This window comes from Xyrauchen texanus, chromosome 16 (assembly GCF_025860055.1).
Source record: "Xyrauchen texanus isolate HMW12.3.18 chromosome 16, RBS_HiC_50CHRs, whole genome shotgun sequence".
Classification (NCBI taxonomy): domain Eukaryota; kingdom Metazoa; phylum Chordata; class Actinopteri; order Cypriniformes; family Catostomidae; genus Xyrauchen; species Xyrauchen texanus.
In genome coordinates this window covers 3,894,617-3,921,751 of record NC_068291.1, presented here as the reverse complement: position 1 = coordinate 3,921,751, position 27,135 = coordinate 3,894,617, and the positions used below count along the sequence as shown (strand labels likewise).

The 27,135-nt window shown below is 41.9% G+C and overlaps 1 protein-coding gene across 5 annotated transcripts in view; it reads left to right on the top strand.

The window, feature by feature from the left end:
- myt1lb (myelin transcription factor 1-like, b) overlaps window positions 1-27,135 on the top strand; it is a 232,504-nt gene that overhangs the window by 80,912 nt on the left and 124,457 nt on the right. For all 5 annotated transcript variants that reach the window (XM_052145864.1, XM_052145863.1, XM_052145860.1 and 2 more), the window contains exons 3-4: window positions 9,509-9,557; window positions 9,719-9,752. In XM_052145864.1, coding sequence (XP_052001824.1) covers window positions 9,509-9,557; window positions 9,719-9,752 — 83 coding nt within the window. The remainder of the gene's footprint in view (window positions 1-9,508; window positions 9,558-9,718; window positions 9,753-27,135) is intronic.

Here is a 27,135-nt window from a genome sequence, read left to right as displayed (position 1 = left end):
CCCTTCTGTCGCTCTCTTCTGCAAGGAGCAAAATATGAGTTTCACGGCCTTGCAAAGACAGGTTGAAATCAAACAAATGAGCGCCGTTTTCTAAAGTCTATGAGCGCAGCACACACAAATAAACTAAATTGACATACTGCAGTTAAATTTCAAAATGTGGTGTTTTTATATTAAATATAAATTTATATTTATAAATTTTATAACATTTGAATACAGTTCAGCAACATACATCACACGACCTGACGACCAAGAGAGCTGACAATTGACCATCACTTAATTTACCATCACCTCACGATTGAAAATGTGACACTGATTTCATATGACAGTTCAACAAACAAGTTAATAATATTAAGTCACTTACATTTTAGATGAAATAATGACTGTTTTGGTCTATTTTAGCAGCAAAAATAGATCCGATGAATCCAAACAAAGATCACAGCATAGCCATAGCTCATCTCACAGCAATACTCAATCGTGTTTTGAATGATTCAGTGTTGTGAACGAATCGGTTGAGTCAAAGATTCAATGACCCATTCACAAACATCTGTCTCATTCTTGATGAATCGGCCTTTTGAACGAATCGTTTGAATGAACGACTCAATGACTCGCTTAATGAAACCGCTTGCTTATCACCTGCATTTGCGCTCACTATCGACAAACCAATCAAATTTGTACAAAACTTTTTTTTTTAAATCAGTCCAAACACATTTAAATTTTTATTCAGGAGTTATGTATATACAAAACTATAACTTTTTATGACAGTAGTTTAGTGATATAAAAAATGTGCCCAAAATTTTTTTTTTCCAGTTTTTTTCCCCATCCATCGTAGCCTACTCGCTCCCCCCCGGGAGAGTGTCCGCGCCCCCCCTCCACCCTCCACCCTCAAGGTGTATGTCGCCGCCATCGCGGCTCACAACGACACGGTAGACGGCAAGTCTCTTGGTAAGCACGACTTAATTGTCAGGTTCCTAAAAGGTACCCGGAGGCTGACTCCCTCCCGGCCTAACCTGTTTCCCTCCTGGGATCTCTCGTTCGTCCTCACGGGCCTCCAGAGACCCCCATTCGAGCCGCTAGATTCAGCTGGACTCAGGGCCCTCTCTCTCAAGACCGCCCTGCTGATCGTGCTCGCCTCCATCAAGAGGGTCGGGGACCTGCAAGTGTTCTCTGTTAGCGACACTTGCCTGGAGTTCGGTCCGGCAGACACATGCGTGATCCTAAGACCGCGACCGGTTCCTACCACACCCTTCAGAGATCAGGTAGTGAACCTGCAAGCGCTGCCCCGGGAGGAGGCAGACCCAGCCCTTTCGTTGCTGTGTCCAGTACGTGCTTTGCGTATCTATCTGGACCACACACAGAGCACTAGACGCTCTGAGCAGCTCTTTGTCTGCTTCGGGGGACAAGGGAACGCTGTCTCCAAACAGAGGCTTGCCCACTGGGTTGTCGACGCCATTTCATTGGCTTATCACACCCAGGCCATGCCCCCCCCCCCTTGCGGGTCCGAGCTCACTCCACCAGGGGTGTTGCATCCTCGTGGGCACTGGCTAGGGGCACCTCCCTAGCAGACATCTGCAGAGCAGCGGGCTGGGCAACGCCTAACACTTTTTCGAGATTCTACAACCTCTGAGTTGAGTCAGTATCGTCCCGTGTTTTCTCAGGTCCGAGCCCGTAGAACTCGGTAACACGCTTGCGCCTTGCGCCCTTTCCCTCAACCGAGGTAAAATAGTGCACTTCCGTTCCCAGGAGATCCCATCTTCGGGTCGCTGGTTGACTCCTCCCTAGCCCTTGTGGGTCCGCAGTTCAGCGGAGGAACTCGCCGACCCAAGCCTCTACGGGTACCCAATCTACCCTGTACGGGAATAGGTGCTCCACAGGTATGGCCTCCTGTTCGGACTCCCCCTGTGTGTAATTCCACGGTACTGTCCCCTCACAAGCGGACTCCCGTGTCTCCATTAGGCAGTTCCAGCTGCCTCGGTCGCCGTGCTGTACGCTATCCCCCCTCTACGAGGTTTGATCTACCACCACACCAACTTTTCCACATAGGTCCTAACAGGCCATGTGAGGTATCTGCCACTCTTTGCCTCCCCTGCGGGGTAGGTGTGGCCTCCGCAGGGTCTTCTCCCCCTGAAAGAAGGGCTAAGACCCCTTCCCTCAATGCGTGTAAGGGCCCCGGCCGTAGTTGCTCTATGCGAGAAACATAGAGAGAAAAGAGGCCCAGCCAGGCTGGCCCGTTCCCAGGTTGGCAGCCATCACCTTGTTCCCCCCTCCAGGTTAACGAGAAGGATTCTGATGGCTTGAATGGGGCATTGGGGAAGGGTACGTGCAGTCTGATACAGTTGGTCGTCCTGCACGTAAGAATGCCTGCTCGCTCCTGTATCAGCAGTTCACGTACACGGCTCAGCGCATGGCACTTTTATAAGTGGACCCCTAGTGTCGCTTCTCTGACACAACGTGGAGAGAGCGACAGAAGGGGAACGTCTAGGTTACGTATGTAACCTCCGTTCCCCGATGGAGGGAACGAGACGTTGTGTCTTCCCCGCCACGTCGCTGAGCCGAGCCACTGTTGTGGCCGGACCATTTCCGGCTCCTCAGAAAAATCCTGAATGAACTCCCGTATTTGCGCCGCTTAAATACCCGTATGTCCGGGGCAAATACCGGCTGCCAACTTCTCACTGACATTTTTTCATAGATCAGAGGTGGATATCGGCGCTCAAGAGAGACCCCTAGTGTCGCTTCTCTGACACAACGTCTCGTTCCCTCCATCGGGGAACGGAGGTTACATACGTAACCTAGACATTTTACATTACACTTATTGTGTTAGTTCCAGTGGTGAAATGTTCACTTTGTGGTGCTAAAAGCGAGTTAATTGTTGTCCCAAATGGATGAGTTTTTTTTTAAGTGATGCACCATATTGTTTTAATTCAACAAAAGATATCTCCCTACCCTAAACCTTAAACCTAAGCCTAATCGATAGTGTCGTAAAAAGCAAATGTTAGATGAAAAATGCAATTGCTGAAGCATCTACCTCATTTTGTGGTGCCTCTATGTAAGACTGGGTAAAAATATCTATTTTCCGAAACATCGCAGTCTTCATTTGAACATCTGATCTCGATATCTATTCTTAAATACCAAAATTAGCCTTTTACTATATGTGCAACCCTGTACATGTCTGTGATTAGCCACTAGATGGTAAATGTTCAGATTTTACTCACTAGTTATTGAGTAGTATATTGGAAGTTAAGCATCTTTTCACTGCGTGTTGCGAGTAAAAATTTGGTTTGACTCGTTCTGTGTAATGTGTTCAAAGACAAGATCCACACAATCCATTTGTCATTATATAATGTCTCTTTTAATACCCTTTCTGTTCTTTACAGTCAGTTGTCAATCAAAGACATAAAAATGTTATTCTAATCCCGATTAGCAGGAATGTGGATTGGAGTCATTCTAGTTCTCTGTTGTTTGTATGTGCTCATTTACAGATTAATTTACTGATTCTTAGCACATGTTATACAAATTAATGTAAATACTTGTAGTATAAATATACAATAAACATATAACAAAATATAATATATGCAATATAATGTCATATATATTGTTGCGATACATGGACTTGTTAATTCAAATGTTAAATTTATATTTTTGTAATGTATCTAGTTAAAAGCATTTCTATCTGTAAAGACTCTAAATGATTGGAATTATTAAGAATGTAGAGAAATGCCCCATCCTACGGTTCAGTGCTCAGATACTTGCTAGAAGCATCAGATCCTGCTAGAGATAATGATGGCAGGGGAGCGCAGTTTACCCCAAAAGGAATAAGAACCTAATTTAACCTATGCCTCCAAACGAAAATATAAAACCAAATAATTAGACTCAAGACAACACCCAGGCCTCCAGAAGGTGCGTGTCAAATCTGAAAGAAGAGGAAATACCAATGAATGATACAAAAATAAGCCTGTATTAGACTGTATGACATGCTACTATTGTGCCAGACCCTGCAGAAGGGTAGACATTATAATTATTAGAATTATACAGCCCCTGCGAATGGGTGAGCCTTGTTGTGCAATATCTTTGCAGAGTGGTAAATGATGCTTGTGATTGAGCCATTGCGAAAAGGTGGGCATAGTTGTGCAGTGCCCTTGCAAATGTACAAAACAACATTTTACGTTTGAGCTCTATGATAGGGGTGATGTGGTTTGTGCAACAAAGATTTGCCGTGTAAAGGGAAATTAACGCTTTCTTTATAAACGCATTTGTGTGTGGGATGCTTAGAACTGTGGCTCAAAAGACCTACTGTAGACAGCACATTTGCACTGCTAAGAAGATGTACTGAGCCGAAGCAGGTGTAGAGTATGAACGGAAAATCATGAACTCATTAATTCTGAATGCAATGCACACATTTTTGCGAAGGATCCTAAAACCCCCACACCCTGTGACTCTCCATCTAAATAACCAGGTAGTGCCAGCAAGTCTGGGAGTTAGCATGCTTCTTGACGTTTTTACAACCCAAAGAGCCTCTCCAGAGACACTAGTGATATCGCCATCTACACACTGAAAATCTATACACGTTCATACCATTTAAAACCAAAGAAATGGCTTATTTTAAGGAAATGTGTTTTATTCCCGTATGCTTGGGTATTTCTGCTGTTATATCAAACTAGTTAAGATTGTTTAGTTGTGTAGTTAAACTCTGAGGGCTTATATATAAAGGGTCTAAGAATATATATTCACTTTTAAGTGTACCAAATACAAGTTTCTTGGTATCAAATTAAACCTTACGACTCGCCCTAGCTGAATATATATATAAGGTTACATTAAAATGTATTCTGCTATGTTTTACCATCTTTTGAGTGATTCAAACCACATCCAGGACACTGTCGTAAATTAGGCAAATGACGAGCCTTGACAAGACAAAGGGAACCTTCTCGCGCCAAAACTGAGGTGCCTCATTGGGTCATTTCTCCCAAAGGAGGTGTGACCTTCCTACCTTAAAAGTCCGGATCTGGTGTTGAATCATCCTCTTTTGTCTTCTCTCCTCGCTTTTATCTCTCTTCAAGCTCTCTTGATTTTTCTTTTTGTGTTACTCTCGTCAGACATGTCTTTTGTTTTATTTGGCGTTTATCTCAGTCTTTTTCTTGTCTTCGGACAAAGCTCAACACTCTACATTTTTGGAGCAGTCCGATATCCTCCGGGTGAAAGGACTCTCTCTCAGTTTCAACCATTACTCCTAAGATGCTTTGCACTTCCCACGAGCGATCCACGCTCCGGAAGCACCAACAGAAATCCTCCAGCTCACGGACGCAACGAGGACATTCACGCACACACGCAGTCTTGCTCAGCGACACAAAGGTCCATTTTGCAAGTATTATTCCATCTAAATTCAAATGCGTTAAAGTGTTTAATTCCCTTGCTGGCTCTTAAGGTTTAACTGTTGTAACAAGTTTGCTATCCCTGAAATCTCTTTATTTTTCCTTACTGTTGTACGTTGTTTGTTCTATGTTAAATGTTTGTTGTTAAATGTGTTCTATGTTTGTTTAAGTATAGTGATATATCCTAGTTCCTTGTATTAAACCCATTTATACGCTTGATTGTCTGTGTTTGTTGGTGATAAAGCAAAGCCTCTTTAATGTGCGATCTAAAGCTACGAGCTGATATTATCAAAGTAAGTTAACGTGCTTTGATTAAGTAAGCTTATACTAAGAATAAACCTTCTGGAGAATTGATCAAGAGTACCAAGCAAAGTGGTTTGCTGGACGAACTGGTTGGTTTGGTACGGGTTAATTCCATTAAGGTGTTCTGAAAATTAATACAGCCTGTCTGTATATGATGTAGATTCCTAATTAATTATAATTCATTGTGTTTAATTATCTATATATATCTGAAGCAGACTTTTGGGCTATATAACCCCTGTTTTGGGGCAATTTAGAATGTATTGGTATCTGGTTCAAACCGTATGATTAATCATTGATTACAATCATTAATATTAATTGTACATTCCCCAAACCTGAACCAAGAAACCCTACACAGGTAACACACCACAGTAGCTGTGTTGTGAGATGCTTAGTTGCATGGCAAGAAAGACAAGCTGCAGTTGCAGCACGTTAACAGAACATTTGCACTGCTCAGGAGATTATTTTAGCAACTAGCAGGAGCACTGCGGTTGCGGTGTTGCAACTGCGTAAGGAGGGAATAGAGCAGTAAGCACCAGGAAGTATGAATGTGTTAAATGACGGGGAGACTTGCAGTTGCAAAGTCAGGTCTCCATTCGGTGCAGAGATCATTGACATCAATTGTTAAAGAAAACACGTAAATGCGAATAATGTTGCGACGTTAGATGCAGAAGCTTTTATGAAGCCCATGCCAAACCTACAACACCTATGCATGGTCCATTACATGTGAAGTTTGTTGACTGATTTTTGGTATCTGCTTCGTAACAAGTTCTAATCCAGCACTTTTGTTATCCTCGTAAAGTTATAAAATACCTTACTTACCTGCTACTAAATGTTACTGCTTCAGCCATGAGAACATATACAGTGTAAGGGGCAAAATATCCAAATTGCATAGATAACTTAAAGTAAATGTTGTTAAAGTAACGTAGAGAGCATTAATGGGGAGCATATGTTTAACAACAGATGCAGAAAATGAACTGTATGCAGAAACCTGAGTGATGAAGCATGGAATTTCAAACATTTTGATAAAGCCCCATTGTTTAGAAAGCTTCATAGTCCAATCACTAATAAAGAATTAATATTTTATATTAAACCATGATAATAAAGTCTCTACAGTGTAATGATGCCAAAGATACTCTAATAAAACAAAACATGTAACATAACTGTGATATAAAAAAATTTTACCCTCGGTTTGATATGATTACTTGAATGAGATCAGCCAAATGCATGTGCTGTTAATTAAATAATGAGTGTAATGAGCAATGCCTACTGCTAGGTGTCAGTGGGCATGCAGAACAGTTGATACTGTACTTCCACTTTAAGGAGAAGGCAGATATTGACATGTGAAGTCAAGGAAACACTTTGTGATTTAATGTGTGATAGGAGAGATCGGCAGAACGTGTTAAGAATCATCTTAACTTGGGGCCTGGGTAGCTCAGAGAGTAAAAACAATGACTGCTACCCCTGGAAACACGAGTTTGAATCTGGGGCATGCTGAGAGACTCCAACCAGGTCTCCTAAGCAACCAAATTGGCCTGGTTGCTAGGGAGGGTAGAGTCACATGGGGTAACCTCCTCATGGTCACAATAATGTGGTTCTCAATCTCGCTAAGGTGCATAGTGAGTTCTGCATGGTTGCCGCGGAGAATAGTGTGAAGCCTCCACACGCACTATGTCTCCGCAGTAACACGCTTAACAAGCCATGTGATAAGATGCGCAAAGTATGAAGTACATTGAACAATGGAGACAGGTGTGTAGTCTTATAAATCAGAGGCTGTATTATAATTTGATGAGATGCTGGACTGAATGAAAAGGTAAGGATCCAGAGTCTTTCTGCTAGAATTACCGCTTCCGCTTCCAGCTGTAAATATGGCTTCCCGTTGCACAGTAGTCTTTGTGTCTTTGGTTGTAATGAAGACTCAGGTTGGTTGGGATCCATCAGCGATTTATTAAGGTAGGCAATGTCAAGTACAGGCGAAGGTAATTGGCAGGCAAACAGGAATGTACAGGCAGGCAGAATCGTAGTCAAACAGGCAAGGGATCAGGGCAGGCAGTAATTATCAATGGTAGAGGGTCAGGCGAGAACTCAGGCGGCAGACAGACGTAGACGGTATAATCAGACAAGGGTCAAAACACAGAGAATCAGGAATAACAGTGATAAACGCTCAGAAATGCAGCCGGAGCAAAACAAGACTTCGCAATGAATGAACATGAAGACACTGTTTAAATAGTGTGAAGTAAATGACAGTCAGCTGGAGCGTAATCATGCCAGGTATGTGGGTTTATGGGAAATGTAGTTTAATAGTCAATACTCGGGTGAAACCGATCTCCGGTGGCCGGTTGAGGAGGCGCCTTCACCGGCGTTCGTAACATTGGTAAAGTATGAGCAGGAGGGTAAATTAAAGGGTGTTGCTCACCGGACGTGTCTGATGGACGACATGACGCATTCTAAAATTAGAAAGAATTATTTTATATAAGGTTCATACACAGCGCAGGCTTGCCATCTCTCGAAGCTTCTCAAAAATCTGCAGCACCACGAGGCATAACTCGCATAGTTTTCCATTAGATTCGACCCATATCATTATCAAAGGACTAAGATTATACATTTTATATATTTCAGTAATTTGCAAGTTAATGTAATCCTGTAGTGAGTATAATGTTTGGCGATATTGGGGATTATGGGGAATGTAGGCTTTCGTATGCGTAAGAGGAGCAGAAGTGCCACAGATGAAAGAAGAATCAGTTGCTTCTTGTGGAAGGCAGGCGGGGGCAGCCTCACACAAGGATCTGCTTGTGGGATAGGAAGCTGGGAGCTGCAGGATTGGTAGAGAATAGGTAGAGTGAAAATAGGCGGAAACACTGAAGAAACAGTGTCGGTTGCTGCCGCATGGTAATGAGCTCTCACGGGAGCTGGTGTTGTGCTGGAGGACTAGCAATGCCCATGGCTGGGAGGCCTCCATTCTGGAGGAAGGGGCAAACCTCCCAATGCCTGGGCAGATCTGCCTCTGGCGAGAGTGGGCCTCCGCTGCCTTAGACTGATGGGCCCGCCCCACCCAGCCCCAGCTCTTTTGTGCAGTTAAACCAGTTTCATGCACTAACCTGCAAACTCATCAATGTCACTCATTCTTGAAGCAGAAAAACCTTCATAACTTTTGTGTCTATGCATCCTGTGCAAGGAGCTCTCAAATACCCATCCTATGTTGTGACACTTGTGCCATGCGACCTGCTTCAGTAAATGTTATATCACCTCCTTGTGGTCTCGCTATTATAAACGCTATTATGCAACACATTCAACAGAAGCACAACTGAATGGATTGGAAAGAATGCAAATTAGACTTCTAATTTAAATGTGGGCTAATGTTAATATATCTGATGCCTCAAAATTATGTCAAAAAATAACGTATCAATCAATAATCTATATATTTATATTTTATGCCATGCCTAATTAATACCCAGCCCTACTTCTATGACACATTCGGCTTACGTGTCAACTCACATGCTCTTCAGGACTCATAGTCATGTTCTTTGCATTGCAACGGTCTATCATTTGAGCTACTGCGGATATTTTGTGCTTGAATAAGCATGTAAATGTAGATGGTTACGTAATGCAAATGTTAAAATGTATTGTCTTACAAGTCATGCAATGTCATAAGTTCTTACAATGTTCTTCATTTGGGAGGAAGTTATGAGATTTTACAATTAACTGGTTTATCTCTAAAGATAGTATTACTCTCATGGATTGCAAGTTGAAAGCCTTAAACATTAATTTGCACAACAGTATGAAAGAGTGAAATTATTATTATTATTATTATTTTTGTCAGTGTTAATGAGTATTTCTCTCTTCAGATGGAGGTGGATGTAGCAGATGAGAATCATCATTGCACACGCTCGAAAGGTATTTTGCTTTCTGTCACTTACAAATAACACTGAGATGTACTTTAATGTAGAGATATGGTCAAACTGGCCTTTGGTTTGAGTGATAATCTAATGTTCTTTTCCCTTTTCAAATGACCTCTCACCTCTCTTGTCTTTGGTCTTTGCTTTGTGGTTTCACAGTACCTCTGGAGCCAGCGATACAAGAGTTATTCAGGTCAGTGTTTTTAAAGATCGTATCTCTATCTCTGTCTCACACACAAACAGTCACAAAAAATAACCTGGCAAAGAGGTTTTTACATGGAGTAAATAATGGTTGCCAATGCAAAGTGCTGTGATTACTACGTATTTTCGTTTCTTCCATTTTTCCATTTGAAATTTCCTTGTGGATAATGATAAAATGGTGTATCTCTGAGGAACTTGCAACTGTTTCTCTTTATAACAAGTCAAGGCATTTTCCAAAAAGAAAAATGTTTTGGCTTTGGAACTTTAGGGTGTTCTGAACTGATGTGAGACTCTGAACTCTACAGCAATGGTGAACATGAACATGAATATACTATATACTGTGTGCATTTTCAATACTGTTTTTGCTTATTGAGCTGAAAAAGATGTACATTTTTTGCAAGAAATCAATTTGTGGGTCTTTTAGGTAGCGATAACATATAGTTACTGTTTTACTGACTTGTTAAAGTATATACTGGGATAATGTTTTAGCCCAAAACAATTTGGCTTGGGTTTCTTCACTCAGTAATCTCGATCTGACCAGACTAGATGAATGCTTCTTCGGTTGGCTTTGCTTAAAGACATGGAACATTGGGTAATGCACATATGTTTAGGAGTTCTAAGAAATAAACCAACGCCAGCAATGTTGAACCTGACTCCGATAAGAAAAACCACATTATTTCTTGATTTAGCATTTCAAGTAGTCCATTTGTTTCAGGAATCTTGTAAGGAGACCAGCATATATGCTGCCAATTAATAATATATGTGTAAATGCATGGGTTGCTTGTCTGCTGGTATCCCCACAAACTTCTTATAGTTTACCAGCAAGACTTCAAGTCAAGTCATGTCAAGTCATTTTTATTTGTATAGCACTTTTCACAACACACATTGTTTCAAAGCAGCTTTACAGAAAGTCATGCATTAACAGAAAATGAAACTGTAATATCTATAAAGTTATAGCCATAATTGTGTAGTTTTATTAAATATGACTGTAAATTGTGTATACAAATAAATAATTAAATAATTAAATAATAGTTGTATTTAGAACCCCAGTGAGCAAGCTGAAGGTGACTGTGGGAAGACTCCAATAACATAAGATGTTGGGTAATTGAGAAAAATAACTGTAGAAAAGTTGTTATGGTGAACAGCATGACTTGCTGGACCATTACCAAGCCTGAACCTGGCTGGTCTTTAAAGAAAGGTCTTATGTTGAACATAATCATGAACATAAGCCAATGTCTGAAGACCGTCTGATAGGGTAGGGCCTCCAGAAAGTGTCTTTGATTCATCTCTATGACACTACAAAGCACTGGACCTAAGGTACCCATGTGTAAAGGGCTTCCTCTCACAGTATTCACCCCTTAAATTGTTTAGACAAATCATTAAAGATAAAGAAATATTCAACTTTATTGTCATTGTGCAGTGTACACATACAGAGCCAATGAAATGCAGTTGTTTTCACATATCCCAACTAGCTGGGGTCAGAGTGCAGGGTCAGCCATGAAACAGCACCCCTGGAGCAGATATGGTGTAGTGGTATCTTGGCAGTGCTGGGGTCTTGAACCTCCAACCTTTTGGTCAGTAACCCAGAAACTTAACCGCTGAGCCACCACTTTCCCTTAGACTTTCTATCCAATAATCCTGGTCTATAGGTTAAAGTGAAGTAATTGAAAATAGAGTCCCCTGATTTGGTCTTGAACATCAATGTTTATTTGGGTTTGTATACCAGTTGTGTTATTCTTCCAAAGCTTCTGGAATATACTCCTCCCTAGTTTTACTCAAGGTCTGACAGCTGGTGCACTTTGATCCAAGGAGATAAATCAGATTTTTACAGTCCTTTTTTTTTTTTTTTTGCCCATCAGACTGTACAATATGCTCCCAATGAGATCTTGGGTAAAAGCCATGGCAGACTGCACAACATTATGCCACACTGTATAATACACATCGACTTTGGTCCCAATTGACAGCACTAACTTGGTGTTGTATCTCATCTGGATGTTATAAGAGCAGTCACAACACATGACTGTGGCGTACAATTTCTGACACTACCAGAACTTTGTAGGAGGCTAAGATTTATTGCAAAGGTAACTAATCAGCTATTGGTGAACATGTCACACTAAGCAATCAAAGACTATCAAGGTTTCCCTACAAAAAGATAACATTTTAAGGATCCCTGTATTTGGTCTCAGACTGCAAAACAGTGGCAGAAATCTTACAGTGTGCACCTTGCTTAAGGTAGTAATTCAGTGGTGGAAACCTGTAGGAACTGTGGAAAGTCTTTTCCCTTCAGGTTCCCACTTTAAATCTAAAACAAAAAAAGAGGAATGTTTTGCTGTAACCTCTCTTTGTGTAGTTAGTAATGCCAAAAAGACTTCTCTACTTGCAAACCTTATGAAACATTTCTGACATTACAGGGTCATGGGGAGACACCAATAACACAACACCACAGGAGTGCAGGGGAATTAATAGATTCAGTGTGGAATATTCCAATCTAAAATCTATTAGAAAGTTACCTAGGTATGTTGCCTATGACTTTAATATGCAGTGATGATGAGCAGCAATGTTTTGCTTCTGGACAAGTTTCTAATCAATACAATTCCCGGACACTTCCAGGCCAACTTTGGCAAAGATATACTAGATAAAATCATTGCTCCAAGACGTTTTAGTAGAGACTCGTTTGCAAGAGTTTACTTGTAACATTACAAAGGAATGATCTATTTACAGGCTGTTCAGTTACCCTCCCCGGCAGTGGCTTAACTAGAGTTTTATAGTTGGGATGGCCAGGGGGTGGCCACTGGTATTTTCGGGGGTCCACACACACACACACATGCACGCACGCAGACACACACACACACACACACACACACACACACACACACACACACACACACACACACACACACACACACAAACTTATTTTGACAAGAGGTTAAATGAGATGTCAATCAGCATGAGCAACTGACAGTAGCCTCTGCTCCCCGAGTCCCAACAGGTAGCAGAATCCCAGGTATACCAGAAACGAATCATCAAGTTGTTTACCATGATATGTTTGTTTTGGAGTGATCTATCTCTATAACAAATGGCTGTTTTGTTTGACAAGTCAAAATAGGAAATAGTGTTTTTTCCAGATTGGAGACTGAATTTTTTCTCTAGCTTCCCTCCTCAATGTGAGATGATCAAAGTTTTCATGAAGCTGATAGTCAGAGTGCTCAATGAAACTTGTTATGCTGGAATACTATTCCCACACTGTATTTTCCCATTTCAGTGTTTTAACATTTAACACGAGTCATTTAAAATGCAATTCTGGAATGGCCATTTGGGAAGACTGAAGGCAAACAGTCATGTACTGCAACTGAAATCCCTTACCAATCCATGCTCCCATTATACATTTTTGATTATGCTAAACATGCCAGATGAGCTCAGTGTGACTGACTGGTACACTGATTATAGTTGGGACTGGCACTGCTGAAGTATTTGGACTGCTAGAGCTAGAGTAATTTAGCTAAATTTCCTGGATTCACTGGGATGAAATTGATGCTTGAATACTACTACATGTTTTCAAAGTTCATGTACCCTAAAATCAACCCCATTCAGCCAAATTACTGACAAGTGCCATCCCCATCAATCATTTGTGCATCATTTCAAACATGAACACATTTCCCTCTAGCGCCACTACCTCCAAGTATAATCCAACACACAGGTTCTGGTCCCATGGAAACTAGGAAGTAATCGTGTACACAAACAATGGTGAGTGTGTTGATTTTTTATAATATTCATTCCATTCTTGACTGAATTACATCAGTTACATATAAAAATACAACTTGCTTTTAACACTACTCTATGGACATTTCATCCAGAAACACATGTGCCCATCCGTTCAACAACACATTCAGCTTCGGCCATTGGGGGCAGTCATTTTAATTGCAATTAAAAATGCAACAGCAAATGGACTATATATACACAGACAAGTTTACCATGATACCTAATATATATAAAAAAAAATGTTGAGAGCAAAACATGGGCTCGGTGGCAACATGAGAAGAAAATCCAAATAGTTAAATCTAACAATCAAGAATATACAGAGAGAACATAATGAGATGGTGCACAAGAGTTTTCATGTTATGGTCATAAATGCCCAGTGACAGTGCCCTCTGAAATGCCCTCTATAAAAACATTTCACTGGGGTGGTACCCTTGTTTTTGATACATATTTGTTTACAGATGAATATAAAAGACCCTTTAAAAGTACTCAATAGGCTATAGGATACAACTATGTACCCAAAACAAGTTATACATTTTAAAAAGTTTCCATTTAGGGTACCAGCCCAGTGACAGCCCATGTACCTTAAACAGAGCCTTTTCTTCTGAGCGATTAATTGCCAATTCTGAGAAGACTAAAAAGGGAGGTTAAAAGATGGAGGGTCAAGATTTCATTAGAGTGCACTTTCTATCTTTCTTTGGTGTATCCTCCACCATCAGCTTGAAGCAGATAATTAAAGATAAACAAAACAACAGTTCAATCCAGAACTATCAACCTCTCTCATTCTGTCCCTCTATCTTTCTCTTTCACGCTTCAGATATTTTCTTCTTTAGCTCATTTGCATGCTTATCAAGTGTTTGGAGAATCCAACAGGGAGCTGCAGTGTTAAGGTGGGATCATTAATATGTTAATTAGTACTTTTGACACTATGCTTGAGCCTCTGTACAATGTCCTCTTCAACCTTGACTTCAGTCACATACTCGCACATTCCCAAATTCCATTAGTTTGTCTTTTATGGCCAATATAAATATTTACTACAGCAACAAGCAAAAGACAACTGTTTTTATCTTATTAAGAGTTCTGCTGTGGACTAATATCTCATTATTAGATTATTTCTATCGATACAAATTCTGATTTGGCATGGGCAGCCAAGCTTGTTGACAAAGGTGGCACTATGTTTGGAATAGACATACTACCAAAATACAATTCACTATGCATACAGTATGCCTTATTTATTTGTACAATACACATATTTTCTGAATGCATGGAATACCTGGATGACCTATTTTTGCCAAAATGTGCATTATAAAATAGTTCCAATCCTGAATGCTGATTGTTCAATACACCATTCCAGCTGTGCTAAAATACAAAATTGGCACATTACAGGTGAAACTCAAAAAATTAGAATATTGTGCAAAAGTTCATTAATTTCAGTAATTCAACTTAAAAGGTGAAACTAATATATTATATAGACTCATTACAAGCAAAGTAAGATATTTCAAGCCTTTATTTGATAAAATTTTGATGATTATGGCTTACAGCTTATGAAAACCCCAAATTCAGAATCTCAGAAAATTAGAATATTACATGAAATCAATAAAAAAAAAGGATTTCAAATACAGAAATGTCGGCCCTCTGAAAAGTATAATCATGCATATGTACTCAGTACTTGGTTTGGGCCCCTTTTGCCTCAATGCGGCGTGGCATGGATGCTATCAGCCTGTGGCACTGCTGAGGTGTTATGGAAGACCAAGATGCTTCAATAGTGGCCTTCAGCTCTTCTGCATTGTTTGGTCTCATGTCTCTCATCTTTCTCTTGGCAATGCCCCATAGATTCTCTATGGGGTTCAGGTCAGGCGAGTTTGCTGGCCAATCAAGCACAGTAATACCATGGTCATTGAACCAGGTTTTGGTACTTTTGGCAGTGTGGGCAGGTGCCAAGTCCTGCTGGAAAATGAAGTCAGCATCTCCATAAAGCTTGTCTGCTGAAGGAAGCATGAAGTGCTCTAAAATGTCCCGGTAGACGGCTGCGTTGACTCTGGACTTAATAAAGCACAGTGGACCAACACCAGCCGATGACATGGCTCCCCAAACCAACACAGACTGTGGAAACTTCACACTGGATTTCAAGCATCTTGGATTGTGTGCCTCTCCATTCTTCCTCCAGACTCTGGGACCTTGGTTTCCAAATGAGATGCAAAATTTGCTCTCATCAGAAAAGAGGACTTTGGACCACTGAGCAACAGACCAGTTCTTTTTTTCTTTAGCCCAGGTAAGACGTTTGACATTTGAAGCCCATGTCCAGGACCCGTCTGTGTGTGGTGGCTCTTGATGCAGTAACTCCAGCCTCAGTCCACTCCTTGTGAAGCTCCCCACACATTTGAATGGCCTTTTCCTGACAATCCTCTCCAGGCTACGGTCATCCCTGCTGCTTGTGCACCTTTTTCTTCCACACTTTTCCCTTCCACTTAACTTTCTATTAATGTGCTTTGATACAGCACTTTGAGAACATCCAACTTCTTTTGCAATTAACTTTTGAGGCTTTCCCTCCTTGTGGAGGGTGTCAATGATGGTTTTCTGCACAACTGTCAGGTCAGCAGTCTTCCCCATGATTGTGAATTCAACTGAACCAGACTGAGAGACCATTTAAAGGCTCAGGAACCCTTTGCAGGTGTTTAGCTGATTAGAGTGTGACACTTTGAGCCTACAATACTGAACCTTTTCACAATATTCTAATTTTCTGAGATTCTGAATTTGGGGTTTTCATAAGCTGTAAGTCATAATCATCAAAATTATATCAAATAAAGGCTTGAAATATCTTACTTTGCTTGTAATGAGTCTATATAATATATCAGTTTCACCTTTTAAGTTGAATTACTGAAATTAATGAACTTTTGCACGATATTCTAATTTTTCGAGTTTCACCTGTATTCTGCTGTACATCCTGTGGTTGTGTGATAGTTTATAATCCTATATTACTCAATCTTGGTCTTATTATCCTTCTAGTTATTTACATTGTGGTTAATTACAGCAGAAGTTTGTCACACTTGCTAGAAATGCAGCCGTGTGTTGCAAAATAAGGTGGATAGTCCCAAATGATGCACTTTATATTATGCACTTACAATATACATTATGCCTTCAGCCATGTAGTGTATAAGTGTTTGAGTGGTGTATCATCCCAAACTGAACGTTCTTTTTTCCTAGACTGACGCATCTGCTGTTTAACAGAGAGCATGCGCACGAGGAGTGAGCGAGTGTAAACATTTTTTGAAAGAGTGTACCGCTCACAGCCAGAATAATCATACTCATAAACAAAACCGATATACAGAATAAAATACACAAAATGTTTGATAGTCCTGACTGTAGAAAGCACATCAATATGAAGACAAAGCCATATCCCAGACAGTTTTAGCCAGTTTTTAAATCCTGGCTGGATGCTTTATCAGGTTTGAAAAAGAGGACATATGGTCCCCTATCTTATGTAGCTCAGATTATGCAAAATCTTTATTTTTTTTCAGGCTGGTCCAGCTAATACTTATGTGATGGCAGGCAATGTCTATATCTGCTATACTGGCGGTTTCAACTCCTCCTGTACATTTTAATACAAGTGGCCCTTCTCAGGCTAAACGGTCTATGGTTGTTCACACATACAGGGATGTGCAATAAAAAAGGGAACAGAAGTCAAGAGTTGGAGATTTCTGGAAACATGAAGGATGGTGATCGTTGACGAGCAATACAACAAAGTTAAAGTGGAGCTCATGTGATCCATCTCTTGTGAGACACAGTAGTCTCCACAGGCAAGATGGAGGAACCTGAAGAAATGCTGAATGTATTTGCTTGATATGCAAATAAAAACACTCAAAATATGCTTGTACTGTGATGAGGTGGATTTACTAGAGTTTTGCATTAGTTAAAATGCCCATTAAGTTGTTGGAAACAGATTATTCACAAAACGATGGCGTGTTTTGACCTTTAATGCACGTGTAATGAGTGTGCGTTATAGCTTGATGTAACTGGCCCAAAGAAAGACATAGTCGCATAATTCTTCGAACATTGCCCTTGACATTCTGAAGTGTTTAACACAGCTAGTCTTTAAAGTGGGTTCTCACAATCCTCCATAGTTTTGAGCATGGGCGCTCCCAGGTATGCGGAGGCTGGTGGCGCATTGGCATCCAACCTAGGGGTGTAAAAAATATTTTATTGTATTGTATTGTATTTTATTATACAATACGACACTCTTGATTCAATATCATATGTATCATATGATGCATAAATAAATACACAAGCAACATTCAGAGCTGCAAAACAGTCTCCTCCCCGGAGAGGCAACGCTGAGCGTTCACAGGAAAACAGATCAACTAGTCTTCTGCTTTGAAACGAGACAACGTTCCTCCAGGACCATGGTGCTACATAAAAACAACATAGGACAAAGACAGGACCACATGAAACTACACAACTAAATAAAATACCTATATAAAATACCTATATAAACCTATATAAAGTGAATGTGCAAACATGTGCAAAAAGTACAGGAAAGTACAAGACATTTCTGACAATGAACAGGACAATAGGCACAGTGAGAGACAGTGCAGCGCCGACAGTACACAGTAGTGCAAAAAGATGACAGTTTCTAAAAACATAAACATAACATACTATGAGATAGTGTTCTATGCACATAGCAGTTATTGAGGTAGCAGACAGTTATAAAGTGACAGTAATTAAAGTGCAACTCAGGACACGTGTGTGATGGCTTGGGGAAGAAGCTGTTACACAGCCTGGCCGTGAGGGCCCGAATGCATGAGTCTTATATTTCAGTAGTGTCTGGCGATGGTAGACACGAACACCGGTTGCACCGATGTCCGTGTGTCGCAAAAATCTGGCTTTTTTAACAAAAATAGCACCATTTTGGATCCGGAGTGGCCGCTGCATGCTACCGCGCCGCCATCTTAGATCCGATGGCATCATGAGGTAGAAGAATCTCAAGACGTCAGCCGGGAAGTTAAACCTCAGTTGCAAATGGGCCTTCCAAATGGACAATGACCCAAAGCATACCTCCAAAGTTGTGGCAAAATATCTTAAGGACAACAAAGTCAAGGTATTGGAGTGGCCATTACAAAGCCCTGACCTCAATTCGATAAAAAAGCATGTTGCGATCAAGGAGGCCTACAAACCTGATTCTGTTACACCAGTTCTGTCTGGAGGTATGCACCAAAATTCCAGCAACTTATTGTGAGTAGCTTGTGGAAGGCTACCCAAAAATATTTGACCCAAGTTTAGGCTCAGTGGTTAAGGCTCTGGGTTACTGACCGAAAGGTCGGGGGTTCAAGCCCCAGCACTGTCAATATACTGCTGTTGGGCCCTTGACCCTATCTGCTCCAGGGATGCTGTTTCATGGCTGACCCTGCGCTCTGAAACCAGCTTAGCTTGGATATGCAAAAACAACTGCATTTCACTGGCTCTGTACCTGTACTCTGCATAATGACAATAAAGTTGAATCTTAATCTTAATCTTAAATACTAACAAAGTGTATGTAAACTTCTGACCCACTGGGAACATGATGAAAGAAATAAAAGCTGAAATAAATCATTCTCTCTACTAATATTCTGACATTTCACATTCTTAAAATAAAGAAGTGATCCTAACTAATCCAAGACAGGGAATGTTTTCTACGATTAAATGTCAGAAATTGTGAAAAACCAAGTTAAATGTATTTGGCTAAGGTGTATGAAAACTTCTGACTTCAACTGTATTTTCTTCAGTCGAATTCTTAGAACTGTGCATAAAAAATGCAAAAGAATTTAGATGGAAACCCAGGTATTGTGAGTGAATTCATCAATCTATATGAGTTTTCTCTGCCCACACATGGATGTAATTTTAAATAATAATGCATGGAAAACAAGGCACACAATTGTTGACATTCTAAGTGAATTTGATTTATACATTGATTGTTCATCTTGTTCATGATATCATGCATTATAAACTGATGTAGTTTAAATACAAACACTTAAGCACAGAAACACGCTGGAGACCTAACATTTAATGGGAACCAAAAACTTTGAATCATCTACACCCTGAGGTCTTTCACAACTCGCCTACTCCGATTCTAGATTACTAGTTACTGTTCCCCACGTTTAGTGTACTCCCGGTTGAATGTCTGACATGGTTTTGTTCTTGTAGCAGGTAATCAGCACAGCTATTTGAAGAGGTTGTGGAATTACAGTAGCTCTGCAGATAAATGAGACCTCTGGCAGACCTTTTTCTCTGATACAAAAGAATATTGAGATGATGAATGAAAAAATCTAAACTGAGAGGAGGAGGAGGTGAAGGGAGCAGGCAGTGATCAGCAGGTAGATTAGTTACACCTCCTGACTGCACTGTCCCAAAAATTCACCTCATGTACCCCATGCAATTATAGACATGGTGTGTAACCATGGCAATACATCTTCTCAAGTTATTGTGTGCAAAGTAATTGGGTTTCTTGGTTAAAAAAATTATGCAAGTGTAGATAGACGCTGAAGAAAATACCACATACTGTTTATACTGTATGAAGCTTGCCTATGTTCCAGCAATGGCAATAGATTGTGATGATTCTGGTTCAAAAAGATTTTCCAAAAACAATACTACATTTGAAAACACATTTTAAAGATTTTTAAAGGACCATTTTACAACATAGAACACAGTAACAATTCTTGCTTAATTTAAAGTTAGACAGAAAATAAATAAATTACTTGCAGTTCAGCAGATTGATCTCACAGTGAAATCGGAAACAGTAGGTTGAATTTTCTTTAGCTAACTAAAATGTTCTGTTTACCGAAATTCGAAACACTGCCCCCAGTGGAAAAAGAGGCCAGTGTTGTTGGGAGTATGGGCACGTGTAAACTAATTTTTTTTTTTGTAATGTCCATGGAGGGGCGTCAAAAGTGAGTTGTTTTCAGCTGTACAGGCTGTAATTCAATGAAGAGAAATACATACGGTAATTTATAAACTGTACCCCCCAACCCAAACCCCAAACCTAAACCTAGCCATCATTGGAGAAACCATTTTAATTTGGGGGGAAAATTGCAACAACCGAATCACACTCGTCACATGTGACTGCAATTACTTCCTGGGTTCGATGCAGGATCTCAACCCGGGTCTCCCATGCTGCTGATACAACATTCTTTCTGGTTGTGCTACAGGGGAAGGGAAACACGCTGGAGCTGATGCCAAAGTGCATGAAAGGAGATGGCACTTGTCACTAAGTCGACATTATTTGGATGATCCTTGTGTACAGGAATTCTCGGAAACAACATACAGACTTTCTGTGTGATCATGATGGGTTCAGTCTGACTAATTCAGTGAATGTTTGAGTTGTTAAACTGATACAAATCTATGACCCATGAGTGTGAGATTGATTCATGAGTCTTTATGACAAGGCTGATTACACTGTAAATTCTGTGATGGAAGATCGAAATTTCTGCTGCTGAAATTGGTCTATGCTTACCAAAATTCCCTCCAATGGCTGAAGCTGGATGTGTTGAGTTTCCGGGTGAAATGTTCACATAGTGGTGCCAAAGCGAGTTAGTTAAAAAAAAAATGTGTGTGTGTGTAAATGATGTAATAAAGTCAACAGGAATGTATATTTTAATAACTTTACCCCCTAACTATAATGACAACCCTAAACCTAACAGTCAGAATGCGATTACTTCCTGGTTTCCATGGGACCAGAAACCAAGTTTCGGAGATTGCTCACATGTCGTGCTATCAGTAGTGCCACAGGAAAAGGTAAACACATTTGAATTTATGTAAAAACACCTGATGGGGATGAATACGGTGTTCCATCCACATCAGTAAAAATATCTACAAAGAGAAGGAAAGAGTGGCAGAGACAAAGAGGAAAGGAGCAGCTCTGCTCAGATTCCGATCAGGTTATTCGCATGATTTTAAATGAGACCCCCAAGAATGCACAAACTGCCTTTACAGGGGGTCTTTGGTTACTTTCAGGGGACTGAGACCCCCCTAGACCCCCCATAATTCGCACAGTGTTTTATAAATATATGCAGTTAGAAAGCTAGGTTTCTCAAAACAGTTTAACTGTATTTAGTGTAGTGCTTTTATCCAGAGATTGGAGTGTTGATATTCCACACATTTAATAAATGGTTCACAGGCATCGCATTTTCCTGATACATGACAGAAAGAGTGAAAAGAGTATATAAATATAAAATACTCCATAGGCGTTTGTGGCAGGGTGGAGGGTCGGGGCCGGGTCGTTATCCTACACACCCAGTCCCGTATTGGGCTAATTATGCCTCTGTGAGGGTTAAAGGTCGACAGCAGGGGATCGTGCGGGAGAGAGAGAGATCGTTAACGGACATTTTAAGTTTACTATTAAAATATGATTTATATCATCAAGCCGGTTTTCGCATCCTCCTTTCCACTGATACCTTTACACTGGTGCCGGAAACCCGCAAAGGAGGAGGGATACGCCGTAGTAGAGTTCTCGCCACTACCGTCCAGCGGGGAGGGGCTCACTGGCGACCGCCTGGAGTGGGAGAACCGCTGCCAGGGGCGAGGGAGACCCCTTCTGTTCCCCGAGAACGCGGTGGGGCGTTCCGTCCACCAGGGGCTGGAGGACTGCCTCTGATCTGCCCGGCTGTCGTCCGATAGAGGGTGGAGGCCTCAAAAGTTGACAAATCATGTAATTCAATTATGGGGTGGGCGATGTGATCAAGTCTAAGAAAAATTTTAGTAATTTTATATCACGATAACGTAATACAGATCATGATAGAGTAAAAAAAATTCTGGAAAACCAATAAAAATAGTTTTTTATATAAAATAACCATATTGTAATGCCTATATATGGAACTCTAGTCAGTGAATTAAATACTTTAGAAATTAAAACTACTTCCTCTTTATTTGGAACAAGACAAACAATGTCAAAGTAAATAAATAAAATCATTACCAAAATGCTAAATTTAACTAGGCCAAATTTCTGTTTAAAATGTTGTTGACCATTATTATTATTATTAATATTATAAACTTTGGTCAAGAAACTTAAGATCTTCTCAAAGCAATACGAAAAATAATATAAAATAAAACATAAGTAAAAAATAATCTAATGAAAATAAACACTTCTTGAAGAAAATAAATATCACTTGCAAAATAAATAAATAAATTACCGAATTAATACAGAGTTCATCTTTTGGCTTTCATAATATTCTTTTGCGTGCTTAATTGTGAGGTGTTGAAACAGATCAAAATGCCTTTTTTTTAAGCAAGACCTTTTGAGATTAGGGCAGAAATCATATTCTTTATAATAATTTTTGTATTGTTTTCCTGTAAAAATATCAAAAAATTCTCAAAACATGGTCAATTTGATTTATCTTGTTTTAGAAACACTGCATAAGATATTTTGTTTTTTCAGAGAATGTATTTTTAACATGTGTATTTTGTCTTACTGTACTGGCAGAGTTTTATAGTCAAAACAAGTGAAAAAATCTACCAGTGCTGAAGAAGTAATCCAAGCTATTTAGAATACATTACTGACCTTGAGTAATCTAACGGAATATGTTACAAATTACATTTTGCAGCATGTATTCTGTAATCTGTAGTGGAATACATTTAAAAAGTAACCCTGCCAACCCTGGCCCTAGCCAACATGCTCACAGAATATTTTAAAACATGGACAATTAAGATAACGCCGGTTGCAGCTGATCTACAATCAATGGAAACCAAACCTACAAATGTGTCCTATCGGTGGCCAGTGATTAAGAAGGTCTTTAACGAGTGCAACATGTGTGCAGCATCAGAGTATCAGAATAACACTTAGCATACACAAAAATACATAAAATTACCATTACCATGTTTTTTGGACAGGTTCCATTTACCTGGGACCACCATGTTAAAACAATAGTATATGAATATGGAAATCATATAGCAAATTACTATGGTAGTACCATGGAAGTACTTTGAAGCACAAATACAGAATGCTACATGAATATGGTAGCCTAATTGTATATCATAGTACCATGGTATTACCAACTGATACTATCAGATATCACATTGTCATTGCTCTGATGTGCTCACGCACTCAAGAAATTTGGCCTCTGATCAAAAGCTTCCTGTACATACAGAAATATAACAGCAAGACACTGAATTACAGTATGTATGCAGAGTTTCTATACAGGAATACAATGCATGCCCAATTAATAAGCAAGTTAGTATTCTAAATTTTTGTATTATTTCCATGCACATTTTCCAACTCCAAACCATATAAACTTGAATGCTTATTGGATTCAATCATTTTCAGGTGGTATGTACTTGTGTAATGAGGGAGGGTGTGGCGAAAGTGACTAACACCTTATATCAAGGTGTGCATAATTAGTAGGCAGCTTCATTACCTCACGTAAAATGGGCCAAAAAAGAGATTTAACTTACACTGAAAAGTAAAATATTGTAAAATGCCTTTCAGACGGATGCAACACACTTGAAATAGCTAAACTATTGAGGCATGACCACCGGACAATCAAACGTTTTGTTGCGAATAGTCAAAAATGCATGGCGAAGAAAAGGCGCAAATTAACTGCAAAAGACTTGAGAAGAATTAAACGTGAAGCTACCCATTATCCTCCAATGCTACCAGATTCCAGAACTGCAACCGACCTGGAGTGTCCAGAAGTACAAGGTGTAAAGTGCTCAAAGACATGACTAGGTCAAGAAGGCTGAAACACGACCAACACTGAATAAAATTCAAGGTTTTATGGACAGATGAAATGAGAGTGACCACTTCGAGTCAGGCGCCAGCAAGGTGGAGGAGGGGTACTGGTGTGGGCTGCTATCATTAATGATGAGGTAGTTGGACCTTTTAGAGGTGAAGTTGGACTGAAACTCCACTCTCAAACTTACTGCCAGTTTCTGGAAAGTACTTTGTTCAAGCAGTGGTACAGGAAGAAGTCCTCAGCATTCAAGAAGTTCATGATCTTTATGCAGGACAATGCTCCATAACATGCATCCAAGTACTCCACTGCTTGGCTAGCCAGCAAGAGCCTCAAAGATGCCCAAATAATGACTTGGCCCCCTTCCTCACCTGATTTAAATCCTACTTGAGAACTTGTAGGCCCTCCTCAAACGTGAATGAAGACAATGCACCTCTTTGAACAGCATTTGGGAGGCCGTGGATTGTCACGAACCCCGCTCCTCTGCTTCTCCCCGCATCGTCTAGCACACACACGCACACTCCCTCACTCCGCCCCCTCGAGCTTTTCACGCTCTTTTTGCTCGCTCGAGCCCTCACGCCCACTTTGCTCCTACTCGCTCACATGCTCGTAGGCAATCTCCCTTCCTCGAGTTTCTCACGCGCTTCCAATCCCCAGAACATTATGACCACCTGCACTCGCGTCATCTGCACTCCTGCACATTAGTTTCACCTGCACTCGTCTCATCACCTGTCATGGTTTACACCTGCACTCGCCCCTATATATATCACCACCCTTTCGCTGCACGGGGTTGGTTATTGTATTTAGTTTCCCGTGTCTTTGCCCCCCGCTAGTCTCGTCTAGTTTTGCTCTCCTCTTGTTTACCTCTTAGCTTGCCAGCTCCCCTTGTTCCCCTGTCTTTTGCTCCCACTAGTTATTCTATATCTTGATTCCCCGGCTCTCGACCTCACGCTCCCCTTGACTACTCTTCACTGGATTTGCCCTTGTTTTGTACTGTTGCTTTGCTTTGTGAATAAAGCAGTTTTTCCCCGACATTGTGACTGTCTCAACTTGTGTTCGCTACAGAATAACCAACCTCACCGTTGACAGTCACAATGCCCCGCGCTAAGGATTCGCGCAGCTCACTAGAGCGGAGAAGCACGTCACATTCGGCGCGAGGAGCTACAGTGTGGAGAGATGACCACGCGCTCACGGCCCAGGGGCATCAGGTATGCGCTATTTCTGATTTGTTTCACCCTATTTCACCTATGTCTGCCCCTGAGTCCGTTTATGCCTCCAGTGCATTTCTGAGCGCCGTGCACTCTCCACCCCGGAGAGGTTTTATGGCTCTTCGGACACTGACCAAGGGGTTTTCATGCGAGGCAGCGGTTGTGTAACTCATAACCCCGCCCTCGACATTAAGGAGCCAGCGGCCCGACTCTTGGGGTTGCGTCAGGGGAGTCAACCCTTGGAGGTTTATGTTATTGATTTTTGTGCCCTGGCCAACCAGGTGAATTTTGATGAGGTGGTTCTGAAATACATTTTTCAATATGGACTGAATGAGCCAGCGTCATCATACATGCCTGGTGGTCGCTGCTCTCTCAACCTGGCTCAGTTTATTGACCTCGCCCTGCTGTGCGTTGGTTCATCGTTTACTGTGGGGGAGGCAGATACTGAACCAGCGCTCCACACCACGGCCCCCGTCTCGAGGCCTACCACGGCCCCCGTCTCGAAGCCTGTCACGGCCCTAGTCCCGAAGCCTTACACGGCCCTAGTCCCGAAGCCTTACACGGCCCTAGTCCCGAAGCCTGACACGGCCCTAGTCCCGAAGCCTGACACGGCCCCAGTCCCGAAGCCTGTCACGGCCCCAGTCCCGAGGCCTGTCACGGCCCCAGTCCCGAAGCCGGACACGGCCCTAGTTCCGAAGCCTGTCACGGTCCCAGCCTCGAAGCCTGGCACGACCAGCGAGTCAACGCCCATGCCTGCCACGGCCAATGAGCCAGCGCCCACGGCCCACGAGCCAGCGCCCATGCCCGCCACGGCCAACGAGCCAGCGCCCATGCCCGCCACGGCCAACAAGCCAGCGCCCATGCCCGCCACGGCCAACGAGCCAGCGCCCACGTCGGCCACGGTCAGCCAGCCAGTGCCTGTAGCCTCGACCGCCCCCATGGCCACATCCCCTGTTGGCCGAAGACGTCAGAGAAGGAAGAGGGCCCCTTCTCCCCAGTCTCGTCTTGTACTCAAGACCGCAGAGGTTCCCTCAGAGTCTTCCACGGCTCTGCTGGGTTCTGCTCCGCCCCCAGAGTCTTCCACGGCTCTGCCGGGTGCTGCTCCGCCCCCAGAGTCTTCCACGGCTCTGCCGGGTTCTGCTCCGCCCCCAGAGTCTTCCACGGCTCTGCTCCGCCCCCAGAGTCTTATACAGACCTGCCAGCCTCTGCTCGCCCCTCAGAGCCCTCGCGGGCTCCTCCTCTCAAGCCTCCCAGAGCTCTACCCCTCGAGCCCCCCCGGGCTCCGCCTCTCAAGCCTCTCAGGGCTTCCCCTCTCGAGTCTCTCAGGGCTTCCCTTCTCGAGTCTTTCAGGGCTCCTCCTCCCCTCGAGCCTCTCAGGGCTCCATCCCTCGAGTCTTTCATGGCTCCACCCCTCAAGCCTCCCAGGGCTTCTCCTCACGAGTCTTTCATGGCTCCACCCCTCAAGCCTCTCACGGCTTCGCCTCATGAGTCTTTCATGGCTCCACCCCTCAAGCCTCTCACGGCTTCGCCTCTCGAGTCTCTCAGGGCTCCTCCCCCTCTCAAGCCTCTCAGGGCTTCCCCTCTCAAGTCTTTCAGGGCTCCTCCTCCCCTCAAGCCTCCCAGGGCTTCTCCTCACGAGTCTTTCATGGCTCCACCCCTCAAGCCTCTCACGGCTTTGCCTCTCAAGCCTCTCAGGGCTTCCCCTCTCGAGTCTCTC